Source organism: Pelmatolapia mariae, linkage group LG3_W, assembly GCF_036321145.2.
Source record: "Pelmatolapia mariae isolate MD_Pm_ZW linkage group LG3_W, Pm_UMD_F_2, whole genome shotgun sequence".
Taxonomy (NCBI): Eukaryota; Metazoa; Chordata; class Actinopteri; order Cichliformes; family Cichlidae; genus Pelmatolapia; species Pelmatolapia mariae.
The window spans coordinates 3,518,870-3,545,846 of NC_086229.1; the positions used below are offsets into that span (position 1 = coordinate 3,518,870).

The window sequence follows — 26,977 nt, forward strand, 5'->3', positions numbered from 1 at the left end:
ATAACAGAAATTTTACTTGGGCACAAATACTATAACTTGGCACAAATACCATGATTTGGCAAAGAAATACCATGATTTGGAAGAAATACTATGATAGGGTATGAATACTCTGAATAGGCACAAGTACTATCATTTAGTACAAATACTATGATTTGACAGAAATACTATGCCTTAGTAGTAATACTATAACATAACAGATATACTGTCATTTTGCAGACATTCTATGTTGTTGCACAAATACTACGATTTTGCTCAAATACTATGAAATTGCAGTAATACTATGATTTTGAAGGAATACTATGATTAGGTAGAAATACTATGCCTTAGTAGTAATACTATAACATAACATATGCTATGATTTGGCAGACATAGTATGTTTTGCATGTATAGTACGATTTTGCTCAAATACTACGATTTTGAAGGAATACTATGATTTGGTAGAAATACTATGCCTTAGTAGTAATACTATAACATAACAGATATAGTGTGATTTTGCATAAGTATGTTTTTGCACAAATACTACAATTGGGCAGAAATACTACGTTTTAGCACAAATACTATGATTTGCTATAAATACTATGATTTGGCCCATATACTATAATCAGCAGATATACTATAACACAACAGAAATTCTACGACTTAGTAGTAATACTATAACATAACAGAAATTTTAATTGGGCACAAATAACATGATTTGGCACAAATACCATGATTTGGCACAAATACCATGATTTGGCACAAATACCATGATATGGCAGAAATACTATGATTGGGTACAAATACTATGATTTGGCACAAGTACTATGACTTAGTACAAATACTATGATTTGGCACAAATACTATGATTTAGCAGAAATACTATGTTTTAACATAATATCTTTTGACAGAAATTTCTCCTATAAGGTACTATTTCTGCTTTTTAGCAGAAATACTGTAATTTTGCATAAATATTATGATTTGGGATAAATACAATGATTTGGCAGATATACTATATTCAGCACATATACTATAACATAACAGAAATACCTCTAGCTACTAGTAATACTATAACATATCAGAAATGTCATGATTTGACACAAAAACCATGATTTGGCAAGAAATACTATGTTTTTGGCGCAAATACTATGATTTGGCACATATACTATAATCAGCAGATATATTATAACATAACAGAAATTTTAATTGGGCACAAATAACATGATTTGGCAAAAAAATACCATGATTTGGCACAAATACGATGATATGGCAGAAATACTATGAGTGGGTACAAATACTGTGATTTGGCACAAGTACTATGACTTAGTACAAATACTATGACTTGGCACAAATACTATGACTTAGCAGAAATACTATGCTTTAACATAAATAATATCTTTTGACAGAAATTTCTGCTAAAAGGTACTATTTCTGCTTTTTAGCAGAAATACTGTAATTTTGCATAAATACTATGATTTGGGATGAATACTATGATTTGGCAAAAATACTATGATTTCCCAGAATTACTATGATTGAGCAGAAGTACTAAGATGTAGTAGAAGTACTTTGATTTAGCAGAAATACTATTATGGAGGACTAATACTTTAACATGGGAGAAATATTGATACACACACATATACACAGAGAGTAAAGGGAGCAGTGGCTGTTAAGAGTCTGGGCTTGGTATATCTAGGTCAGCTAAATTGGCTGCACCTGCTGTAATCAGCACTTACATACACAGACACAGAGAGAAGTATGAGTCTTCTTCAGTGTATTTCTCACATTCAGGATTCCCCTCGAACAAATGGCCATAATTTCCTAACCGTAGGGGCTAGAACGCTCATTCTGACACCGTTTTGTTCAGAAGAGATGGGGGAATCTGCAGGTCTTTATAATTCAGAGATAAAATATAAATTATTGAAGATATATGACTTGTAATACACTGTAACTGAGTAGAGGCAAAGCAAAACTGCCTTGACTTGCCCTCAAACAACGTTTTGTAACTCTAAATCTATATGGAGCATCAAAATCATTCTTTCACCGTAAGAAACAGCAGGCTTTGGTGAACAGTCATGGAAATTGTCAGGTCTCTGTGGAAATCCATCAAAAAGATATGACGAGAGAAAAAAGTGCCTCATTTCCAGAGTTTGAAATCTGAAGAAATCTGAGCGAATGACGAATTTCCTACCCTCAAACAAGTGTAACTCATATCAGAACGGTAATAGGTGAGAAAAAACTTCTTGAATTGTGAGCATCAGGAGTGTCTGAAGATATATTGGCACAAGCCTCATGTCTCCACTTTGTTTCATTAAGGAGATATGACAATTTGAAAATGCCTCTCATTAGAGAAATCCAGCGCTGATTTTGACCAAACTCTCCATTGACTTTCTATGGAGAGTTTTCAAACTTTGTGTTGCTCTGAAGAGATTTGCAAAAAATCTGTAAATTCCACAAGAATGATACTGACATTTTCTGAAAGCCAACAAAAATACCTACGTTTTGATGTATAATTTGTGGGAGTTGAGTGGAAATTGAGCGAGTAGCAAGAAGTTGTTCAGACATGAAGAGAAAATTCAGAAAGGACAAGTGCACACTCTGAGTTAATTGCATAGCAACCATAACAACGCATGCATTTTCTGAAAAATCACAATTTTGCAACTGAAAACTTAAAGAGGTATAAGATTAAAACGGTAGAAGATCTGAAAAAGCTGAATCATACAGGAATAGCCCAATAATCTGAGAACATTTTAAAGTTTGAATGGAGTTTCTAGGTGAAAGTATGAGGAAGTAGTTAAGTTTCAAAAACAAGCAAGTTTTAGCAGAATTTCTGAAGATTTCCATTCATTTCAATGGGACAAATTAAAGGAAAAAAGTGTAATATTTTAAAAAGTATAATAGTAATAAACACCAAAAGTCATAGCCGGAAAGAGCAGAAAGAGCAGAACAGTATAGAGTTTGAACTGAGAAAATCGGCTGAAAACTGAGGAAGTAGTTAAGTGCCGAAAAACGTACGGAAGCAACTAGTAAATAGTGGAATAAAGAATAAAGAGAAACAGGAACTCAATAGTGTGGAAGCCCTTTTAGGGCATCCACACAATAAGCAGAATAATAAATCTGTCGAATAGTAATAAGTGTGCCATTACATAGGCACACTTAATAAATCTGTCGAATAGTAATAAGTGTGCCATTACATAGGCACACTTAATAAGAATAATAAATCTGTCGAATAGTAATAAGTGTGCCATTACATAGGCACACTTAATAAGCAGAATAATAAATCTGTCGAATAGTAATAAGTGTGCCATTACATAGGCACACTTAATAAACAAATGACAGAGCAGTCATTTAGATAAAATATTAGATATTGTTTACCTGTAAATGCACAAAGAGAATTTAGAAATGTAATTATTGTCAAGAGTTAAAAAGCACTGATAGTGTAATCTACAGCTGTGGCCAAACGTTTAGAGAATGATAAGTGTTGGTTATTTACAAAGTTTGCTGTTTCAGTGATAGTTGTATATTATATTATATCACTTCAAACAGAGGTGATCCAGTAATGCTGCACTAATGAATTAGACTAACTATTCACTTCAGCTAAAGTTATTAAGTTAGCTAAAGAGTTGGGATGCTGTGTAAGACATAAATAAAGCTCAAATACAAAGGTTTGGACACCGTTTTGCATGTTTCCCTACTGTAGGGGTCTCTGCAAGCATACAGGGCTCTGAGAGGGTACAAGATGACAACTTTGGAATTCTACTAGAAACAGTCGATCATATTTGTTTGTCAAAGCTGAATTCAGGGCAAACTAGGCTAAATTAGCGTTTTTAGCTAACAGCTACAATAAGCATAAAAGTTACTGTACGGCTATCAATTGTTAAAATGACGCTTGTTCTTATACATGTAATACATTTATTACCAACCTGAGAGTTTATCCGCTGGTCATTCGACATGACGAATGACTTCTGAAGTCTTAATTCAGCTCAAGACGCTGTAGATTCCCGTCAGTAACACTTTCAGTCCGCTAGTAAAACGTAGTTCTATTAATCTGCGCTCATTACTCTTGAACCGGAACTGGATGTAACTGTGATGTAAGTTCCAAAAAACTGAATTTTGGAACTGAAATTGAATTGTAGAACTAAAACTGAATGGTGAGAGTGAAACTGAAATTATTCGAGAGTTGAATTTTTAAAGGATAAAATGCAGTTTCAAAGCAAATGAATTCATTTTCAATATATAAAATTCAATTTCAATTTAGTGATGATCATTTTCAAACCATAAATTCAATTTCAAATTAGACTAATTCAAATTCAGTTTTCAAAAGCATTTATTCAAGTTACAATTCAGATTCAATCTGAGCAATTCAAATTCAAAATTAATTTATTCAAATTCAGTTTCTGATGGCACAGATTTCTGCCCATAATAAAAGCCCTCACTACATGCTTTATATGCTTTTCTCAGACAGGCATGGACATTTTCACACTTTTCTCTTTTGTTTATACACGAAGTTCAAACCTTGGTAGAAAAATAAGTCCAGTATTATAGAATGAAACCAGCTTCAGAGTCACACTGCTGAGGATCAAAGATTTATGTACATTTGTCAAGCTGAACACATTCTGTACTGGACAGGAGACATGGCACAAGATTGATTGACAATGGTCTACAGCCAAACAGGACGCAGAAAACAATGCATTATGTTGAGGTTTACTTCTTCTTGACCTCACCGATCTGTTTGATATCCCAGCTGGAGAGGAAGAGTCAGATGAGGCTGGAGTATTTGTCATCAAAGCTTTATTACCAATGCACACTGGGAGATCCCACTACATGCAGTCACAGCAAGCACCAAGTGGATCTTGGTGCTTGCATACACTTATATAGAGTGGGGGGGGGGGGGGGGGGGGGGGGAGAGATCTTACTGAGGCAGGTCTTATTCCTCATTTTATGACAGGCAGACCCCCACTGTCAATATTCCTCACTCTACACAGTTACACACAATGTTCCCTCTAATTTTTCATGTCTCCTTGAGCGGTCCCTTGGACCACTGTGAGCGACATCAGACGTGTGCACTGTGGTCACGCCAGCATCTAATCCATCCAAGTTACATGGTTAATTAAAATAATCAAATTACAGCATTTACATTTATGTTAGAATACTTTTAATTAACTGCTTACAATGAAAATTTAGAAAAATCTTGTTCATGACCTGTGTAGTAGGTTAACACTATTGGAAGTAAAAATAAGTTGAACTCCAATTTTGAAAACACAACTTTTTTTATTTTTTATGTATTTATTTATTTTTTATAAAGCTCTGACTTGTATTATGAGTCTGTGGTCTAGGAGAGAGTCTGTAACTCTCTGTCTGCAAAATACAGTATATAATGACCAATGTTGGGCAAATAATTATACAGTTACTTCTTCAAAAAAGTAACTGAGTTTTGCAAACAACAAAGTTTTTTTTGCAGCTGTTTACCTAAAAATGCAGCCAAGGCATTTTTTAAACAAACATTTTAAACTATTTACAGAACAATCAGCTGTTCTGCATCAAATTTGATGCCACACAAATTATTTGTGCCACTCCAAAAAATAATTTCTGTCCACTATGAGATAAATAACAGCCTGATACCTGCAGGCCTGACAACACCAGATGTATCCCTCCTGTAACACCTGTAACATTCAGCAGTCGCCTCATTGTTCTGACACACACAACAAAACTATCGACTACACTACACACTAACTACACAAGATTTGCGCTAAATGTCACAAATCTCTCTCATCTCAAAACACCACCGTCACTCCTACAATTTCCTCCCGTTTCTTAACAACTAAATGCCACGTTGCCATATCATTTTTTGATTGGTCAACATGGTACATTTTTTGACCAATAGGAAAGGGTGTTTTATTTTTGCTCACAGGCTTTCGAGCGTTTTCCCGTTTTTCCCGTTTCTTCCCGCAGTAAATATAAACAACAACAGTATTCAGGAAGAAAACCAAACATTGCAGATATTTTTATCATAACTCTGGATTTACGTGGCCTATCAACACAATTTAAAAACTGGTATAAAGTCCACAGTATTTCCGTCAGTTGTTCCGTCTGTCCTGCTCACATCTCCAATGGTTGTACACGTTGTCATTAACATGGCTTCACTCCATATCAGCTAAAACACCGGTGTCGGCACATAAGGACGCTGTCATAGCCTGTCAACCACGTTGATTATGTCGGTATATACGAATGTAAATCGCGTGATTGGCTGGACTATGGGATAAGGTGGCATCGTTCTAATCCCATACTGGAGCAGTCAGTCACTTACTGACTAACACTGCAAAACAGAATTGTTAAAGTTTTAATTTTAATTTCAATTCAGGTTAGATTTTTTTTGTGCGTAACGCAGATTTTTTGTGCGCAGAGACCGTGCCAGCAGTGCGCAATTGCGCACGCGCGCAGCTTAGAGAGAACATTGGTTACACACCAAAGTTTATAGCTAAACTACCTGCTTTGGCATGTCAGAGACGTCAGGTTCAGCAACTTAATCTCATTCTTGACAGCTTTAAAGCCACATGAAATGCTTTGAGAATAAAAGTTCACAATTGTCCTTTAAACAGGGGTTGATAAAGTCATCCTAACGAGACACACACTTACGAATCATTTCCTGTTCTTCTGATCTGCAGCCTCACCCTATTATCTGAGCACATTCTATTCTAATTGTTATTTTATTCTACTCACAATTGTAAAAAATAAAAAAAAAAGTAAAAAAGCAAAATTGCCACAAAAAATTCTGCGATACAGTGAGACCGAATATGTTATAGCGAGGGACCACTGTACCTCAGAGTGTGTAGTTCACACTGTTGTGTTGTATGTGTTTAAGGTGAAATGTTTAGATGTTAGAAACATGAACCGTGGTATGACCTCACAGTCAGCAGCTGCATCAGTGACACAGAGTCCAGTGTGTGGGCTCAGTTCACAGGCAGACAGGAGGAGGCGTGTTTCACATCTTTCTCTTTGTAATAAAGAGCTTTATTCTTTTATTGGAGCATCTTTAACCTTCGTACAGTCTGTGAGTGTTACAGCTTCTCACCTGCACATCACTCATTATTTCTTCCCTTTCCTTTTACCTTCTATTCAACACTGTAAAGAGCTTTTACTATGAAGGTTCTCAGGGAGGAGGAGACTTCCGGTAGAATCGAAAGTCAGTTTTTCTTTGTGCGCCATCTTGTTCAGAGTGACGGGTCTCTGGGAGCGGTCGGTGGCTCGGCGAGGATCAGCTGTAACGGGACTGTTACCGAGGATGAAGATGATGATGCTCGTGCTCCTCTTACTCAGTAAGAAACACACACACACACAGAGGTGGGTGTGGCTGCATACCGAGTGTGTCGCGGGTCTGTTTTTTTTCCACGTTCATCGAGCCAGTTCATGTGATGAAGCTCGTCCCCGCGGCCTCCATGCAGGGCGGATCCCGCACTTTCAGTTGGTTTTATCAGCTGATCATATGTGTTTGTTTAAATCAGGGGTCGGCAACCTTTCTGACTACGAGTGCGTCTAAAATTTCCTCGGAAGTCAATGTGCCATATGATTGCATTGCAAATCCATCAGCAAATAAACTGGAGCAGCCGGGCTACTTAAAAAGTGTATGGGGGGTGGGGGGGGGGGGGCGTGTTTGACGTCACGTCCAGCGGGTGTGTGGACAGGAGCGTGTCATGGGCTGTATCCCAATTCAGGGTCTGCAGCCTTAAAGTACGCAGCCCTAACGGTCCACAAGGGCCGCGTACTCAAAGGCCTCCATCTAAATCAGATTCCTTTGACTGATAAAAATTGTAATAATAAAACCATAAACAAAATATTTAAAAACAAATTATTTCACGACTTTAACAGTAACACAAAATTAAAAGGGAGTAATGTTAAAATAACAAACAAATATACACAGTTTTTAAAATGGCATATCCCCCCCAAAGTCAAAGAAATGCAATTTAAAGTAATTAATGGATATTACCCAGCAGCTGAAATGCTTAAGAAAAGGTTTGGGTTTGAGGTGGAGCCATGTGGGTTTTGTTCACAAAATGTGGAAAGTATTGATCATTTGTTTTTTTCCTGCTCAGTAACGACTGACTTTTGGCAGGATTTGGTAGACTGGTTGAGTATAAGAATAGATGGGATGACCCCACTGACTCTAACACAAGTTTTATATAATAATGGTGATCCATCTAAGGAACTATCCATGCTCCACAGGGTGGTGATAATTATGGGCAAATACCACATACACAAATGTAAATGGCAAAGTAAAAGACCTTCCCTAACTGCATTGAAGATTGCATTGAAAATCTTTTTTGTCATCTTTAGAATTACTGAGGGATTCATGTAAAGAGGCTGCTTTGATATGTGACAATGGGACTCAATTTCTATCCTTTTAATGAATGTGTTTTTTTGTTTTGGTGTACTAAGTAAGCCACATGTATGTTAAAGTGTTCACAGAAAGGAAACTGTTAAATGTCATAAGAATGGCCTTCATATATTTATATATATTTTTTTTGTTTTTTTGTTTTTGTTCTTGTTTGTTTTTTTTGGGGGTTTTTTTTTTTTAGTCTTCTCCTATTTCATTTGGTTTCTTATTCAACTTTTTCAAGATGTTGTTGCACCAATGTTGTCTCCCAATGAGAGATTGTAAATGTGTGCATAAATTTAATAAATTTATGAAAAAAAAAAAAAAGTACTCAAAGGCCTCTCAATATGCGTACTTGTGCGTACTTGCGTTCTCGCGTACTCGTGATACGTCATCAGTCGGAGACCAAGTACTCTTCCGATTTAAAGGCTAGGGACTGTCACTGGCCGTTTCTCAATTCTCAAGTACGCGAGTACGTACTCGCGTTCTCGGTGAGTACGTACTCGCCGAGAACGCACGGGAGTACGTACTCGCCGAGAACGCGAGCACGGACTCGCGATATGTACAATTGGAACACCAGCGTACGTGATGATGTCACAGGTCCAGAGTTTTTACTGCCGTCCCCTCTTAATGTAACTGTGAGTAACATGTTATGAAGCTTAACTTTAATCACAGCCAAACCGGTTTACTCAGGAACAAATAAAACACTGAAATAAACCAAACATTAACATTTAGAAGTGATCTAAGTAACTTATATATCATTTTTAACCTCAGTAGTGAAACCTCTATTAATAAAAATAGTGTACATGTACATACGTGTACATACCTTAATAAAAACAAGCAGGTGAGATGTTAGAACGCTTTTATTTCTATTCTAGTGGACACTCAATACTATAGACAGCTGCTGGGGTTTCTTTAACCTGAGTAGTGAGAAGACCGCGAGGGGGGGGGTTGGAAACGATGTGCCGGGAGTCCGCTGTTGAGTTTTGGACGAAATGCATTCTGGGATATTTAGCTGTACCAAGTCCACACCGATGCATGCTCGATAAAACGGGCGGAGCGAGAACACATCCGGGACTTTTTCGCGTTCTCGGCTTGATGCGTACTTCGAATTGGAACAGTACTTGGTCTCCGACTGATGACGTATCACGAGTACACGAGAACGCAAGTACGCACAAGTACGCATATTGAGAAACGTGAGAAAGGTGTCTACTTCCGGTCGAAGCGTTTTACGATAGTTACAGGTCAGAGTATCTGTTAAGATGTTAAGAACTGGGCGCAAACCGTATCATTCAAATATATTGAATGTCGCAATGTTGGCAAAGAGAGGAAGTGATGTAAGATTTGCGCATGCGGGGTACCGATCGGGTTTCCGGTACGGATCGGGTAGTGACAGGGCCCTTGTCACTACTCATCACATCACATGTGTGAGTAAAATTCATGTTAGTGAACTCTGTGTCAAATACTGAGCTTCAGTAAAGATTCAAGTTGCATTTATTTATATTTCCTATCACCTTAAATCTTCACTCAAAGACAAGTACCTTTGACAGTGTATATATAGGTGTATCATATATAAGAGACAAATGTTGTTCCTTCAATATGTTGGCATTACTAAATTTGGCTCAATGCTTATATATATGTGTAAAAAGCAAATGTACGAGCTGTGAAAACTGTTTCTGATAGAATGAAGAGTAGACTGATATATTAAATATTCCTTTATTGGGTGAGAAAATCAGACCATGTCATAACTGCTTTAAGTCACACAGAATAGATATCAGAGCCTTAAACAGACTGACTTCTGCTAAATGGGTCAAACTGGGCAGAAAGTATACAAACACATAACATCCTTATAGAATATGATGTAACACTATAGATCAACTTACCTCAGAATATATAAAGCATATAAACAATTACAGCAATATGATGCAACAAACACAGCAGTGCTACTAATCCAAAATACTCAAAGCTTCATAGAACTGAAACAAACATTTATTTTTAGCTCCATTCTGCTGCTGATACATACTTTAGGTTTCTGAATATTAAACTTGTTGCTGCCTTTCATAGTGTGTAACTTGAAGACCCTGAGTACTTTCTCCCAGGGAACAGTCTGTCTATTCTCTCCATCTGTCAGCTGCTGCTGGCTCTTCCTCCTCCTCTCATATTCAGGACTACAAACCGAGCCGCATCACTGACTTTCAGCTTGTTGTGTTTGTGGATATATGACTGACTTTAATTATCCATAAAATCATCACATTCTCTGTAAGATTAAGGTCAACTATATATATATTTTGAAGTAGAAGCTTTAAAACAAAGTAAACGCTGAAAGTACAAACATCACTAATGTCACATAACTTTGCCGACATGTGGCCAACAGTAATGTTTTAATGTTCTTAAACATTCGCACATAAATAAGTGGTATCATATTCAGTACTTACTTTTAAAAGTTTACTCTTTGGCCGCTCCCTTCTGACGTTTTTTTCTGCAAAATTATCCACACCCACCGCCGCGCTATTCATTCTGGGATATGTTGGGCCACGAAGTCTACACCGCCACATTCTTAAATTTCAGGGAAATGAAGGGTCGCATTTCGAGCAGCCTTTGAATTAGGACAGCCTTCATCGCATCGCTGTGACATAATCGGCTTTAAAATGCAGCCTTTAAGGCTGAAGACCCTGAATTGGGATACAGCCACAGTCGCTCCATCGCAAGTCACTACTGCGCAGACTCTGGCTCCAAAATTGCAAGATGGCAGCCTCCACAAGCGGGATATTTTGGCTTCATTTTTGTACAATGGGAGGAGGCGGTGTTTCGTTGTCCATGTTTTCTACAGTCAGTGGTTTAAACATGTGTGTACTACAGACAGCAGGAGACAGTGAGAGTGGATGCTAACAGGCAGGACTCGAACCCGGGCCTGCAGGGCTCTGTGAGTCTCCTACACCGACACCCTGACCCTGGCTGTACACTATTGTACTGTATAACAGTATTATACTTTGCAGCGTGTGTGTGTTGATCTGACGTGTCTGAGCTCAGACTGCAGCTACAGGAAGTTCCCACTGAGCCTTTTTAGATGTAACTTAAAACAGGGCGAGGAGCCACAGACAAAAACAGGAAGTAGAAACAGTAAACCAGCCCCCCTCCTGACACACAGCCAGGGTGCTGTCAGCTCAGTGCTGTAACTACAGCTTTAACACTGATGGAGCTGAGACCTCCACCCACACAGAGAAACAAGCACTCCCACCCAAAGAGGCAGAGACAGAAACATGCACTACATATATGTGTAAATACTACATATTTGTCCTGCTGCAGCTGAGGAGCATAAAATCATTCAGTCAGTAACAATTATCTTTTGTCTGATGTCACAGCCTGAGTTACTTTCGTGTTATTCACAGCATGTATGCTACATTCATATAATTAACACACGACTGCAGACAGATGAGCTTTGTCCACCTGACCTGAGCCCATCTTTGACTGCACACCTGCTGATGGACCTGAGTGACCCTCACAGGAAGCTTCTCTCAGCTGCTTCCTCTGATGTTCTGAGTACAGAGCAGGTTTTAACTGTCTGAGGGGAGAACAAAGGGTCTGCTGTGTGTGCAGAAGCCTTTACTGTACATGTGTGTTTGTGTTGTGTTGCAGACCTGAGCTGATGGTTCATGTTAGCACTGTACTGTTTCTTTGCTGAAGTGTGTGTGTGTGAAAAAGGTCATGTGACTGTGAAGCACAGGTCTAACCTGTTTCATGTTTTTGTCTTCAGTTTCCCAACATGCCTCAGGGCTGGAGGTGTATGAGGGGGTGGAGTCTGTCCTGCTGCACTGTCAGGTATCAGTTGATGTTTCCGATAATGACACAGCAGCGGTGTGGGACCGTGAGGAGCTCAGTGATGCAACAGTTCACCTGCGTCTGCAGAAAAGTGACGATCTTAGTGTTCAGAATAAGCTTTACAAACATCGAACATCAATGAGAGTCGACGCTCTGCAGACTGGAGACCTCAGCCTCACTCTGAGGAAGCCCACAGTCTCTGACAGTGGAACCTACACCTGCATCTACCGCAAGGCTGGAGAAGATCAGAGCAAAACTGTAGTACAGCTGAAGGTCACAGGTCAGTGGACAGAGGTCTGATTGATGTGAGTTCATACAAACATGTTGATGATGTTCATGTCTCCTGTGTTTGTGTTACAGAACCTCCTCCAGTCTGGCCCAAAGTCCTCGCAGCTGTGCTGATTACTCTGATCATCCTGGCTGCTGCCTTTGGTCTGTTTATGTGCTGTGCATATAAAAGGATGAAGGACAGAGAAGGTGTGTATGTTTTATAATGTGTGTGTGTGCGTTTCCACAGAGCAGATCAGGAAGTGGAAGCAGCAGCCCTTACCTGCACCTGTAACTCAGTAACACAGTCACACATTCAGTTATTGTGTTCATATTATCAATAACAATAATGAATCCTGTCTCGATGCTCAATCATTCAGGTAAGTATCTCCCAAAAACTGCTGGACTCTGTGGCCTCCTTTCATCTTTCTCACAGCTCAGAATCTGCTGAGGAACTTTGCATCAGCTCATCTTTCATGCAGAGCCTTGAACTCACACCGATGGAGCACATTAGAGGCATCACCCACATCCTGAAGGTTTAACACACAGCTGCTCTTGTAGATCTGAACTGGCAGGATTTGTCTGATGGCGACTGAGGTCACATGACTAATGTGAGCATCAGAGCACTTTTCCAGGATCAGCTGGTCTGAGCAGCTTCAGTGATTCAGGGTCCTTATATGGAAGAGCAGATCCTCTGCCACCAATCACAGAGCTGTTCCTGAGGTCTGGTGTTCTTCTGCAGCTGAGCTGTTACTGACTCTCCAATACCAGCGGCTCACAAACCAGCTTCTTTCAGCACTTACTGCTGTGCTGGGGAAACAGTCCAGAAATGTTTGTTACATAGTAGCAACAAATGTCATTTTTCACTTAGTAGCATCATCATCATAGCAGCTTAAATGGGGATCAAGATGGCGCCGGTGTACTTGGCTGCTCGTCTGTGGCTTACAGTTTTGTTTGTTTTTATATTGTTCCTGTTATGTGACACTCAGGAAATCTGCTCTCTACTGGTGTACGATCGCCAATCACTTCTAAATCTCTGAAGTTCTGATCTAAACACAGTTTTTAATGGAGGTCAGAATTCATGGTGTCCGCTGCTGTCACAAATCCCGACTTACCTATGCCGTACTGTCATGCTACCTCCCCTGCAAAGGCGTCGGGGTAGCGAAGTGGCTGGCTGGTTAAACTCAAGCTCTCCTTGGTGCACCATCCAAGGAATACAGAGATTATTTTGGGGGGGTTTTGTGCACCGACGTTTTCTGGACCCTGTGGATTCCTGCCTCATCCCCGTGGTCGGCCAGGATGACACGCCACTCCTTCGTGACCCCAGTTCTCCTCGGCTCGATGTGCGCCGGGCGAACCTTGATAAACTGAAGCTGCTGTGTTGGGCTCCCTGTGCCGCTGGGGCTCATACCTCTGCCTTGGCTCCTGTCAGGATTGGCCTGGTAAACGCCAGATTGTTGGTGAACAAATCTTTTATTCTGAAGGAGTTATTCACCCCCTGGAAACTGGACTTCATGTGTGTCACTGAGACTTGGCTTAACACTGAGTCCAGTATTTTATCTGAACTTTTACCAGCAGGTTGTTCCTATTTTAACACACCAAGGACATCAGGGAGAGGAGGAGGTACGGCGGTTGCTTTAAAAGGATTTTAAATGTAAACAGTGTGTTTTACAGCCCTCGTCTTCCAGCTTTGAGCTCACATGTTTTGAAGTTAATCGCTCTAACTCTGTGCTCTTTGCTGTTATTTATCGTCCCCCTAAATACAATAAGAATTTCATAAATGACTTTTCAGAATTGCTAGCTGGGATTATGCCCAACTATGATCATGTTCTTATTGTGGGAGATTTTAATATCCATGTCTGCTGTCCTGTGAAAGACTTTTTGACTCTTAATCTGGTCCAGTCCGTACCTGGTCACACACATGAACACGGACACACACACTGGTCTTGTCACACAGTCTACCTGTGTCTAACGTGGAAGTGTCTGACACTGCCTTCTCTGACCGTATGGCTGTATTATTTGATGCTGTGTTTTCACACACTACAGTTCAAACCAGCGCTGCTGTTTGCCGCTGTCGGATTTGATTTCAATCTTCTTCCCAAACTATCCTGGACTCTGTGGCGCCATTAAAAACCAGCCAGCCCAAGGCTAAAACCGAGCCTGGGTTTTTGTTTGATTTGGGTAATGTGGGGGGCTGGTTGACCTTTTGACCTTTACATTTTCATTAATATCTTTAAAGCAGAAGCAGCACAAATGACAATTTTAGCAGCACAAACCAGCACAAACGTAGCACAGTTGATTGACACCCATTTTGTGTGATTTAACTAATGTGGGGGGGGGGGGGTTGACCTCTGATGACCTCTAGAAATTTTTATTAATATCTTTAAAATGATAGTAGCACAAACGAAAATTTTTGCAGCACGAACGTTTGATACCACTTTTGTTGGATTTGAAGAAGGTGGGGGGGGGGGGGGGGGGGGGGGCAACTTCACTCACATCCTCTTGCTCTATGACAGCTGGGATAGGCTCCAGCAACCCCCGCGACCCTGAAAGGGATAAGTGGAAGTGAATGGATGGATGTTTTCTGTTTGTCATGTCAAATGTCAGAACTTTGTTTGCAGCTGGGAGTCTGAAAGTGCTTCATGAATAAATTGATTACCTACAGTGTTACTGGTTTTAACTAATATCTGCTAGAATCTCTGCAGACCATCAGTAGCAGCCTGAAGCAGAAGAATTAGTTTAAGTTTCCTTTATGTCTCTAAAGAAGAGCTGACAGATTACAACATACTGCATAGGGCTGCACGATTAATCGTTAGAAAATCGCGATCTCGATTCATACTTATGTGCGATCTCATTTCCAAATGAGAACGATCTAAAAAAAAAAAAGAAAGAAAGAAAGAAAGAAAGACGACGACGATTGTACCGCATTTTGATCCGGGACATAATCTGCATGAAAACAAGCGCTCACTCTTCCTGCTCAACAAATGACAAGGTCGGAGCCTTATACCACGTGATAGAGAAGCTGTGCCGTGTGATGCTCAAATTAGCAGGGAAAAAACAACGGAGAACACGTCAGGGATGACGAGAAAGTGACAGGAGAAAATTTGTCCCGGTCAACCACCCAAACATCAATAACGGGAACCTTATACATTACCTGAAGTTCAGTTCACCTGACACGCGGATCGGCGGCCTCTTCGGGTCTCTCCTCTTGCCTCCCTTTTCCTTCATCCACCTGCTGGCTTCCACCACTTGCTAATGTTATTGAATCTGTGGAAGCTCCGCGATATCCACCACACGAAGTAACGAATAAAGAGCCTATCTAAATCCCAGTAACGAGTAACGCGTTCCTGGTTTTGGCATAATAACTAGTTACCGTGCTCGTTACCACAATAATAACGTAGTTACTGTAACGCGTTACTTAATAACGCGTTAGTCCCAACACTGCAGACGACAGCTTACAGTCGTACGTAAAGATGAAAGTGATTTCGTACAGCCCCGATCGTACAGCAGACGCTGTGCGCAGAGGTTCAGGAGCGGAAGTCCCATTGTAAACATATCACGGCAGACCCGACTATGTTTCCATGAACATGCTTTTCAGCATCTTTTAATTGACCACTTTTCACACACGGTTGCTTTACGCATACAGCCGGTGTTAAAGCTCGCAGCCCGACACACACCAACACAACAGCATAGGTGGCACAGACGTTAAGGCGGCGAGGCGTGATTGCGGGTACCGCTAAGGTGTGTCCGCCTCACCTGCAGCGGCGCTGCAGTCCACGCCCCGCCACACATATTAACCAGGTATAATACATACTTAGGCGGAATTTTGCAAAGTTCAAAATGTGTTAATTACATAAATAAAATGTAATTTTCTCTGTAGCACTTCATGCATTTAAGCAACACACCTTAGTTGTTCACACAAAGCATAAAGGTAAAAAAAAAACAATATATACAGTGTTATGTTCATTTTAGATGTCAAAAAGTATTTGCGGCTCCCAGAGTTTCTTTCTTGCGTGGAAATCGCGTCCAAATGGCTCTTTGGGTGCTAAAGGTTGCTGACCCCTGCCCTAGACAAACGCTGCACAGTGCCGTCCCGCAACTATTTTTCTATTGTTGCACTACCTGCTCTATACACGCAGCGTCCAGCAACGGTGGAGACGGAATTTCAAGCAGTACAACATTTTGCGGCAACAACAAAATGTGAGGCATTTATTGTTTTTATGTTTATTTATTGTTTTTATGTTCAGTTTCAACTGTTACGAAGCTGATGTGCAGTTAATAAGTGCAATAAATATTTATATTGGAAAAGAAAATTGTGAGAGAATCGTGATCTCAATTCTAAGCAAAAAAATCGTGATTCTCATTTTATGCAAAATCGTGCAGCCCTAATACTGCAGCACTAATTCATGCACAACTTTCACAGATTAAATAAATGCTTGTTATAATTCAAAGTTAGTCCTGCCTGTATGTTTGACTTTGAGAAGCAGCTGTTTGTGCAGCATCAACACACAACAGTTCAGCTCCAAGTCAGAGAAACACTGAAAACAGGAGTGAAGAGCTGCTGGTTACACAGCAGAGGACATGATGGAGGATCAACCTCACTGATGTCTGTCTGTCTGTAAACCTCATGTTCTCCTCTCAGCTCTGCAGCCAGAGATGGTGGAGGTGCCACAGGGGGAGGAGTCTGTCCTGCTGCCCTTTAGAACCACAGCTGACCCTCCTCAGAATGTCACAGTGGAGTGGACAGACTCCAATTACATGAAGGTCCACGTGTATGAGAGTGGAAACAATCAGCCAGATAAACAGCACCAGGTTTACAGCGGTCGCACAGAGATGGATGAAGATCCACTGAGAACTAAAGACCTCAGTCTGACCCTGAAAGACCTCCGCCCTACTGACAGTGGAGTCTACACCTGCACCGTCTATGACAAGGATAGAAACATGCTGCTACAGAAATCAGTGACTCTCAGTGTCAGAGGTGAGTGTTACAGCTGTTTGTCCACAGTGTGAATCCTCCATGAATAACACCCAACCAGACAGATTCTTGGGTGCTGTGTTCTTTAATTTAATTATTTTAAGATAACCTTACTAATGTCTGGATATGACAGTATTTGCATCATCATCTTTTTGCTACTACACATAGTTGTAACCCCCATTAGTGGTTTCATTCTCAAATGCTGTTTTTGAGGCCCATTTTCAGAATATTTCCAAAAGAAGCTTGTATTTCTTTGTTTTCAGTTCAACAATAATAGGTGCAACAAACCTTTGGTACATACAAAGATTTGTTAGCATTTGTAGCATATAATTTATCAGAGTTTGAATTTGCAGTGCTGTGTTTCTTCTCAGCAGTGCACACAGTGGGAATATTTAGTCTCATATACCACACCCATTTTATACCACACTCGAATGATTTATGTGTTAATTATGTAATAAATACCTGTGTCCTCTTACACAGTGCTGAACAACAGAGCAGTATCCACATTACATCATGGAACAGTGACATTTTTTATCTGTCTGTCTCATAATTTTCTGTTTTCTCTCAGTTCCTCCACCAGAGGTGGTGAATGTGACAGATGCAGAGGAGTCTGTCCTTCTGCCCTTTAAAACCACAGCTGACCTTCCTCGGGACGTCACAGTGGAGTGGACTCTCACTGAACCCACAGAGAGGAAGGTCCACGTGTATAAGAGTGGAAACAATCAGTCACACAACCAAGACCAGGATTACAGAGGTCGCACAGAGATGAATGAAAATCCACTGAGAACTAAAGACCTCAGTCTGACCCTGAAATATCCCCGCCTCACTGACAGTGGAGTCTACACCTGCACCGTCTACAACAAGGATGGATACATGTTGCTACAGAAAGTAGTGACTCTCAGGTTCAGAGGTGAGTGTAACAGCTGTTTGTCCACAGTGTAAATCCCAGCTGTGTAAACCTGTGTGTCCAGCTGTTTGCAGCTGTGTGAGAATAAAAGCTGCACAGCTGTTTGTGCAGCCTCACACATCAACACACAACAGTTCAGCTCCAAGTCAGAGAAACACTGAAAACAGCTGGTTACACAGCAGAGGACAGGATGGACCATCAGCCTCACTCATGTCTGTCTGTCTCTTTACAGAGAGTGTGCCAGACATTGTGCAGGTGCAAAATGGAAATGAGTCTGTCCTGCTGCCCTTTAAAACCCCAGCTAACCTTCCTCAGGACATCACAGTGGAGTGGACTTTCACTGAAACACAACAAATGAAGGTCCACGTGTATAAGAGTGGAAACAATCCGCCAGATAAACAGCACCAGTGTTACAGTAGCTGCACAGTGATGAGTAAAGGTCCAGTGACAACTAAAGACCTCAGTCTGACCCTGAAAGACCTCCACCTCACTAACGGTGGACTCTACACCTGCAACATCTACAAGGATGGACACATGCTGCTACGGAAATCAGTGACTCTCAATGTGTATGGTGAGTGAAACAGCTGTTTGTGTGAATCCAGCATGAATCAGTGAAATCAAAGAGCTGCTGATGGTTCTTTGATAACCTGATACGATAAAATGTTTCTTATGAGACACAAAAGTGCTGAAAATGAATTTAATAACTGAAAGTGTAATGAGATATTTTGTGTTTTCTATCTAATATAAGCTGGGTATCTATATCATTATTATCATCATCATCACTCTGAGTTGTTAATAAGAAGCTGCTGACATTCACTGATCAGTACAGATGAATATATTTGCTGGCACAGCTACTCTTCAGGGTTCTGCTGATTGGTCGACTACTTTAAAAGAGACTTTTTGGTAAATAAGGAGAAGAGTGCTTCATCTTCTATATATTTGATCATAAACTAACATTGTTTAGAAACAATAATTCATACCTTGATTATTTAAATGTGTTATGGTAAATAAAAGCTGACAGCTAGTGCAGCAATTAAGATACAACAGAGCAGCATGACGTTGAAGATAAGGACAGGGCATTAACAGGCAGTAAGAGTGAGGGAACAAATACACACAATATACACAGTATATATATACATATATACACAGTTTTAAAATTAAAATGACTGAAAGGTGAATAAATAACAGTGTTTGGATAAATACAGGTTTGCTGACGATAGAAAAGCACAAACAGAGTAAAGATGTTTAAAGGGTGAAGACTGTGATCCAGGTCTGAAGGAAATCCACATCACCATCCTGTCAAACCTGTCACTCACTCAGGACTAAAGTCTTTTTTTGTTCTGACATCACTTCCTGTGCTGTAAGTCCCGCCTCCAAACCTCTGATCAGACCTGAAATCTTCTGAACAGCAGTTGGTTTCTCTGAGGTTAATAACACACATATAACAGTGACAGTTAGCATCAGCCCAAAGTGAAGCTTCAGGTGACTCCAGGCTGCCAGCAGAGCTGACACACTGACAGCTGTGAGTCTGTGACGAAGCTTCACTCAGTGTTTAACATGTTCCCGTCTGTAACTAGTGGCAACGACCACTCACAGCTGCTTAGTTTCACCAGGACTGAAAGCAGCACCGATAACATCAGAGCTTATACTTTAAATATCACTCCAGTACCATCGATACTCATCAGACTTTAGACAAAGGATCATCTCTGTGTTCAAGCTCTGTTTGATGGAAACAGTCAGCAGTGAGTGTGTCCAGCTGTGACTGTGTCCAGCTGTGACTGTGTCCAGCTGTGTGAGAATAAAAGCTGCACAGCTGTTTGTGCAGAGGAGATGATCACTCACTCACATCTGTCTGATCCCTTTTGAGAGAGTCTCCCTCACATGGTGGACGTGCCACAGGGGGAGGAGTCTGTGCTGCTGCCTTTAAGACCAAAGCGGACCTTGGTCAAGTTTGTCACAGTGGAGTGGGCTCTCAATGGTGTCTGTCTCTTTTCTCTTCTCAGACACTGTGAGCAGGATGGGGACAGTGTATGGAAACAAGTCTTATTTGCTACAATTTGAAAAAACAGATCAACTTGATCAGATTTCCAAAGTGAAGTGGGAACATATATACCCCAAATACAAGTTCATAAAGGAAATAGAAAAACATCAGGGAAATGAGAAAGACCTCAGTCTGAACCTGGAAGACCTCCGTCTTACTGACAGTGGAATCTACACCTGCACCGCCTACAGAGAAAATGGGGACATCCTGCTACAGCAATCAGTGATATTCAGTGTCAGAGGTGAGTGTATCAGCTGTTTGTCCACACTGTGAATCCCAGCTGTGTAAACTGTGAATGTCCAGCTGTTTGCAGCTGTGTGAGAATAAAAGCTGCACAGCTGTTTGTGCAGCCTCACACATCAACACACAACAGTTCAGCTCCAAGTCAGAGAAACACTGAGAACAGGAACTGCTGGTTACACAGCAGAGGACATGATGGAGGATCAACCTCACTGATGTCTGTCTGTGTTCATGTTCTGCTCTCAGACTTCCAACTGGAGAAGGTGGAGGTGACAGAGGGGGAGGAGTCTGTCCTGCTGCCCTTTAAAACCACAGCTGACCTTCATCATGTTGACAGGGTGCAATGGTTTGTCTCTGAACCCAAACTCATGATGGTCCACTGCTTTGGTGTGTATAACTACAACCAGACAGGTAAACAGGACCCGGCTTACAGAGGTCGCACAGAGATGAATAAAGATTCACTGAGAACTGGAGACCTCAGTCTGACCCTGAAAAAGCCCCTCCCCACTGACAGTGGTAGCTACACCTGTACGGTTGGCAACAAGGACGGACGCATCCTGGTACAGAAAGTCGTGACTCTCAGAGTCAGAGGTGAGAGTAACAGTGCAGTTGATGTTGAATAAATGATGTAAAAAGATTGATAAGAAGTTTACACTATAAGAAAGAAAGTGATGGGTGTTGCAGTGTCACATAAAGATCTGAACCCTTTGCTCTTGTTGTGAAACAAATCTCTCAGAAATATTTAAGGTGTCTAGTTTCATAAACAGCAGAATTATCTTCACATGATGTCTGCAACCACAGACAGCTCACTGTGTTCATCTGGATGTTATTAATGGAAGTGTTAGGCTGACTTCTTCAGCCCTCTGAGACTGAAGAATCCTGGATGATTGAACGTGCTTCAAGGTTAAATCCACATTCATTCACTGAGTTAAAGAGAAATGAAAATAATCATAAATACTTGCTTGATAACATCACTGTGTGTAACTGGCATGACTTTAATTCATGATCCACAGAAAAGTGACGATGTTTTACTCCTTAGATGTAGAGTTTGTATTTTATTTTGCAAAGATATTAAAACAGCGTTGTGTTTACTCACCAGGATCTTTTACAAAATAGAAGCTAAGTGTGTTAGTTTTATCTACACGATGGATATGAATAAAACTACATAACACTGAATACAATAAGATAACTAAACTATAAATGTGTCCGTGCAGAGTACATCCAAATAACATCTGTGATACTTGTCCTTCAATGTAGTGTTAAACTTACAGCTGAGCGGCTCATGGAGAGCTGTGATTGGCCTGTACAGTCAGGTGACCAGGTGCTGATTTAGTGAATGCTTGGTTTGCATTTTAAACATCACTCAGTCTCGTTTAACTCTAGGAAGCCAAATCTATGCAGAGTTCATGTATGTGATCGTTTTCATCACTATTAAAGGTTGTTCCAGTGTTCCCACTACTGAGACTAAACCACAGCTGAGAGGAAACAGTCACATGATCACCTGGTTTGTGTGTCTGATGTAGAAACACTGAGACTCCTGTTTTCTCCTCTGCAGCAACATTAAAGGGAACCATGGCAGACATGTTTTCACGTCTCAGGAGGAGGAGTGCACCAAATGCAGAGGTCAAAGAGGACGTGAGGTATGTTTGCAGGGTCACAGAGGTGTGTGCGTTTACCTGTCACCATGGTAACTGCAGCTGGTCCAGTTTCAATGAGCTGCACTTTAAATATGGAATGATCTTTATATCATAAGAAGAAAAAAGAAAAAAAATGTAATCTGAGCAAATCATTTCATTTCACAGGCACAGTTAAATTCCTCGTGCATAAATCCAACAACCCGCGCAGAGCTCAGCGGCCACACGCATGAGAAGCTGCAAGTGTTTCTATTTTGATCGTGCTGCAGCATTTTTACGCTCGTGCAGTTCATCTGCTGGTGAAATGTTGCTGGTGCACATCACTTTAGCTGTTACCTGACTTTTGGCAGTGTGGAGGCGGATCAACCCAAAGATTGATTCTGTTCATCTGGACGTTTTCAGTGGGAGAAACATTTCAATACCATCCAAGTGACTCCTTCAGTCTCAGCTGACTGCAGGTTTCCAACCTTATAAACAGGACATTTGCATAATGACTCAAACTAGCAGCAGTGAGGGAACAATGAACAGTTCAGTGGTGCCCACTGAAAACACAGATGAACACAATGAACCTTTTAAGATGCTTATTTAAAAGCACCTTTCAAGGACACTGTACAGCAAATAAAACAGGCGTGAAAACAGTTATATGGAGTAGGCAGTTTTAAACAGGTGGGTTTCAGGACCCTTCCACTGAAGGGTCCTGACACCAACAAAGTGACCAATCACATCAGGACCCTGGCCTCCTTTAGGCAAAGTGATCTGCACAGGCTAAAATGACCTTTGCTAGGAGATTAACTGTACAAGCGTAGCACCACTGCAGCGCGAGCAGAGGAGAAACCTCTTCGGGTTTTGGCTTCTCTGTGCACTTGGCTGCAGTGCTGCACTGACTTTATGAGGAATTTAATTATTTGCTTGAATTATGTTTTGTTCTTGCATGGGACTCATGATATAAAGATTATTCCATATTTAACACTGATTAATGGAACAAGGAGCTCAGAGCTCAGTGAGGACATGACATGACCTGCCTGTGCAGGTATGAATGTATGAACCTGGTTTTATTCTTGGCTCTGATCCTCATCCTAGTCCCAGCTGATCGATCACAGATCAGAGAACAAATCAGTCTGTTTGTAGGATATTGATCAGCTGGGATAGACTCCAGCATCAAACCCACGGACCCATGTGAGTGTCTGTCTGTCCTCTGTGTCCTCAGGAACAGGAGCCATGAAGACTTTCCTCTGATGGATGTTCATTCAGCTTGATGGGTCACACAGGAGGAGGAGGAGGAGCTGGTGATGAAGAGCAGCCTGTGTGTATATACAGTATAAAGTATTTAGTGTGTATTGAGCCCTGAGGAAGATGAAGATGCAGCTTTGCTTTGGCCTTCCTCTGCTAACAGCAAACTAACCTCAGCCAGATGTTCTGCAGCTGTTTGTCTAACATTAGAAGTTTATAATGATGATGACCCCGAGCGTGTTTCTGCTGTTCTGATGGATCTCCACGGAGCGTCCTGACTCTGTGTCACATGTTAGCTTCATGTGGGTCAAAGGTCAAAGCTGCTGACTGTCAGGAAGCTTCAGAGAAGATCAGACAAACAGATGAAACACCCTCTCTGACCTCAGAGCTGCAATCAGAGCAGGAAGGACCTGTGATGGAGGCCCTGAGGCCACACCCACACTTCCTGTCAGTGCCTCTGATTGACAGCTGCCTCCATCAGTATCATATATATCCATATAATCACCCTGAGGTCACTGATGTTGTGATGTTGGTGCTGTATAAACCAGATTAAATGTTTTTACACATCAATATGACGTCTCCGTGTCTCTCTGTCACATATACAGTATTTAATCATGTCAGCCATTCAGTGCACGCTGGTTAGAAACCACAAACATGTTAGTAATCAAACAAACACTGTGCTGTTGTGTTGCAGCTGCACAGACACACTCATGTTGGTGCTTTGTGTTCACTGCTGTTGGGTCAAAGCTGTGTGTGGATCAGGCTGTCCTGGTCTGATGGATCTGCCTGTTCAAACAGTGTGAACAGCACGCGGTGTGGAGGGTCCTTCATCATGTTCTGATGGAGCTGTGGGGTTCTTCCAGTGTGGACAGAGAGCAGCCATCATGGTGCTTTCCTGTGAGCCGCGGTGCAGCTGTGAGTCAGTATGCTCTCTATAGAGCACCGATAAACACCAGCAGCTCAGACGTTTCATTATTCCAGGGGAGGGTGGTGTCAGGAGTTGATGAAGCTGGAAATATGGGGTTTAATTATGGTGGAGGACTCTGGGCAGAGTGGGACAGACACTGGCTGAAGACTCCATCCACCCGGCCTGGGACACCATCAGGACCAGCAGCCTTCCTCAGGTCGATGGGCTGCAGTGACCTCATGCTCGTGTGCTCTGAGGGTGGAGCTTGTGAGGTGAGTGGGTTGTGGTGCAGCACAGTGACTGATAGATAAATACCATCTCAGTGAATCCAGCAGACGTCACATGAGGTCATAGAGTCGCCATCACTGATTAAACACCTCAGCTGTGAAAAGTATGACCAGGTTTGCATTTGGTGTTGGAGTTAATAAAACATTCAAAGCATTGCTATAAATATACAGTCCAATAAGAGCAGCTCCCTGTTACAGACGGTCTGTGTGGTTTAATGGCCATTAAAAATAAACATGTACCATCTCTGGTAGAATGAGCTTGACTGAACAGTGGACTGGTTCGTGAGCTCAAAGGACCAAACGTTTGCTGCTATAAGCTAACTGTTGATTTCATGGCCTAGCCAAACAAAAGAAAAAACTGTATGCGGTCACATGGTTTTTATTACTAGAGTGAGGATACTTAGAGTGCCCAGAGTGCTTTGTTCAGGGTGTGGACGCTAAGTTCACAGTTCATATTTATGGTATTTTCTATGTCATTGTTGTACACCGTTAATCTCAGGATTACAGGTGTGATCCTTTGGTGTGGGTTCAGTCTTTATAACATTCAGGTACAGCACAGTACTCATTTTATTTTCAGTGTGGACATGTTCTTTAAGTTCAGAGGCCCGGTGTAATAATATGATTGTTGTGTTTTACATAAAGGCACAGAGACTCGTGCAGGCACATCATGCAAACCTCCCACAGAGATCCTGAACGGTCTGTCAGTGTGAGGCTGAGTGGTTGTCTGTACCTCTGACTGCACTCGTTACTTACCCACCATGCACCACTCCTCTCAGTCAGGGACTGTAACCATCTCCATCCCTGGTCAGCCTGTGATCAGCCAATCTCTCTTTGGCTGTACACAGCTGGATTCATCCAGATGTGACCTTCTAGGCTGAACTGCTGTAATTCATTATATTTTGACCTCTGACAGCACCACCCATTACTCTGTGCCCTTACAGCTTCCTGGTTCTGACCCATGTGACTGAGTGGACCAATCAGTGACCGTCAGTGTGTGAACCCTCAGAGGACGAATTGAAGCTGAAGCATTCACTCAGATATGAGTTCATAACCTCACACTGATGTTTTCATGTTGACTCCCTAACCCCACTCACAGTCTGCTCCCACTGTGGAAACAGGAAGTAGAAGAACCCCCAGAGCTGAAACCAAGGAGGAGGAGGAGTACAGATGCATAAAAATACTGAAGGGCTGAGGAAGTTCTTAAAGATGTTATACAGAGTCAAACATCAGCTCTGAGAGCAGAAATCAGCTTCATGGGTGGAGAAACTCTGAGGTCTCTGAGCGTGTTCATGGGTGGAGATCACACATCTGCTTTCTGACAATTTGACTTTGTTATAGGAACAGTCACCTCCAGGGAACCAGCTGGATCCATGTAAATACGGTCAAATAGGAGACCAAAGCCCTGACTGCACACTGGTTCATGATGCGTTTGGGGGCTGTAGGTTGTTTGGACTGTAATGAGATGTACACAGCAGTCTGTCTCTAATGTTTAATGAAATGTTCTGAAGATGATAATAATTTGTGATTTTCTTTTAAATGAATCTTTAATTATGTTGTGAGAACTCTGAATCTCATGAAGATTTTCACATCAATGTGCTTTTCACAAAGACTATTAGCAGTAACAATGAAAATGACGTGCAGCCCTGAACTACTCATGTGTTAATGTAGTGGTCCCCAAGCCACGGCATGGTACCGGTCCAGAGAGCAGAGTGGAGTCAAGTCAAAGTTTATTTCTATAGCACATTTAAAAGTCTAGTGTACATTAAAGTGCTTCACAATAAAACCACAATGTGTACAGAACAAGAAACAAATAGTGCTGTTACAATTAGAATTACATTACATGGTGTAGTGCAGGCCAAATGAAAGTCAAACTAAGTTTAACAATTGTGTTTTTAAGCACAATTTGAACGATTAAATTGATTCTGATGTACGGATGTGAACTGGGAGATTATTTCAGAGTCTGGGAGCTGCAATGGCAAAAGCACGGTCACGGTTTTCAAACGAGACCTTGGTTGCGTTAGGAGCAGTTGGCTGGAGGATCTTAGTGCTCTCCTTGCATTGTACAGATCAAGTAGATCAGTTAGGTAGCTAGGGCCCATGTTAGTTAGAATCTTAAAAGTGAGCAGAAGGATTCTGAAATCAATGCGATATTTGACGGGAAGCCGGTGTCGGTTAGCGAAGACAGGGATGATGTGCTCATGCCTTCTAATGCTGCCACATTTTGGACTAATTGCAGGTGCTGAAGGAGGGAGAGTTTGAGGCCCAGGTAATGACAGTTGCAAGAGTCCAAACTGGAAGTGATGAAGGCATGGATAAGTTTTTCGAG

The 26,977-nt window shown here is 41.4% G+C and overlaps 1 protein-coding gene across 1 annotated transcript; it reads left to right on the forward strand.

The window, feature by feature from the left end:
• Window positions 1-7,181: 7,181 nt before the first annotated feature.
• Window positions 7,182-24,027, forward strand: LOC134624157 (uncharacterized). The gene is made up of 10 exons (XM_063469130.1): window positions 7,182-7,289; window positions 12,099-12,443; window positions 12,524-12,640; window positions 17,073-17,408; window positions 17,974-18,315; window positions 18,545-18,883; window positions 20,316-20,594; window positions 20,840-21,184; window positions 22,149-22,233; window positions 23,435-24,027. Exons 1-10 carry the CDS (start codon window positions 7,256-7,258, stop codon window positions 23,481-23,483), a joined length of 2,271 nt encoding a protein of 756 aa, XP_063325200.1. The 5' UTR covers window positions 7,182-7,255; the 3' UTR covers window positions 23,484-24,027.
• Window positions 24,028-26,977: the final 2,950 nt, after the last annotated feature.

Excerpts from the sequence above, each read along its gene's own strand:
- LOC134624157 (XM_063469130.1), top strand. The coding sequence starts at position 7,256 with ATGAAGATGATGATGCTCGTGCTCCTCTTACTCA. Across the intron at positions 12,641-17,072 it reads AAGGATGAAGGACAGAGAAG|CTCTGCAGCCAGAGATGGTG; the intron begins GTGTGTATGTTT and ends TTCTCCTCTCAG. Across the intron at positions 20,595-20,839 it reads AGTGATATTCAGTGTCAGAG|ACTTCCAACTGGAGAAGGTG; the intron begins GTGAGTGTATCA and ends TTCTGCTCTCAG.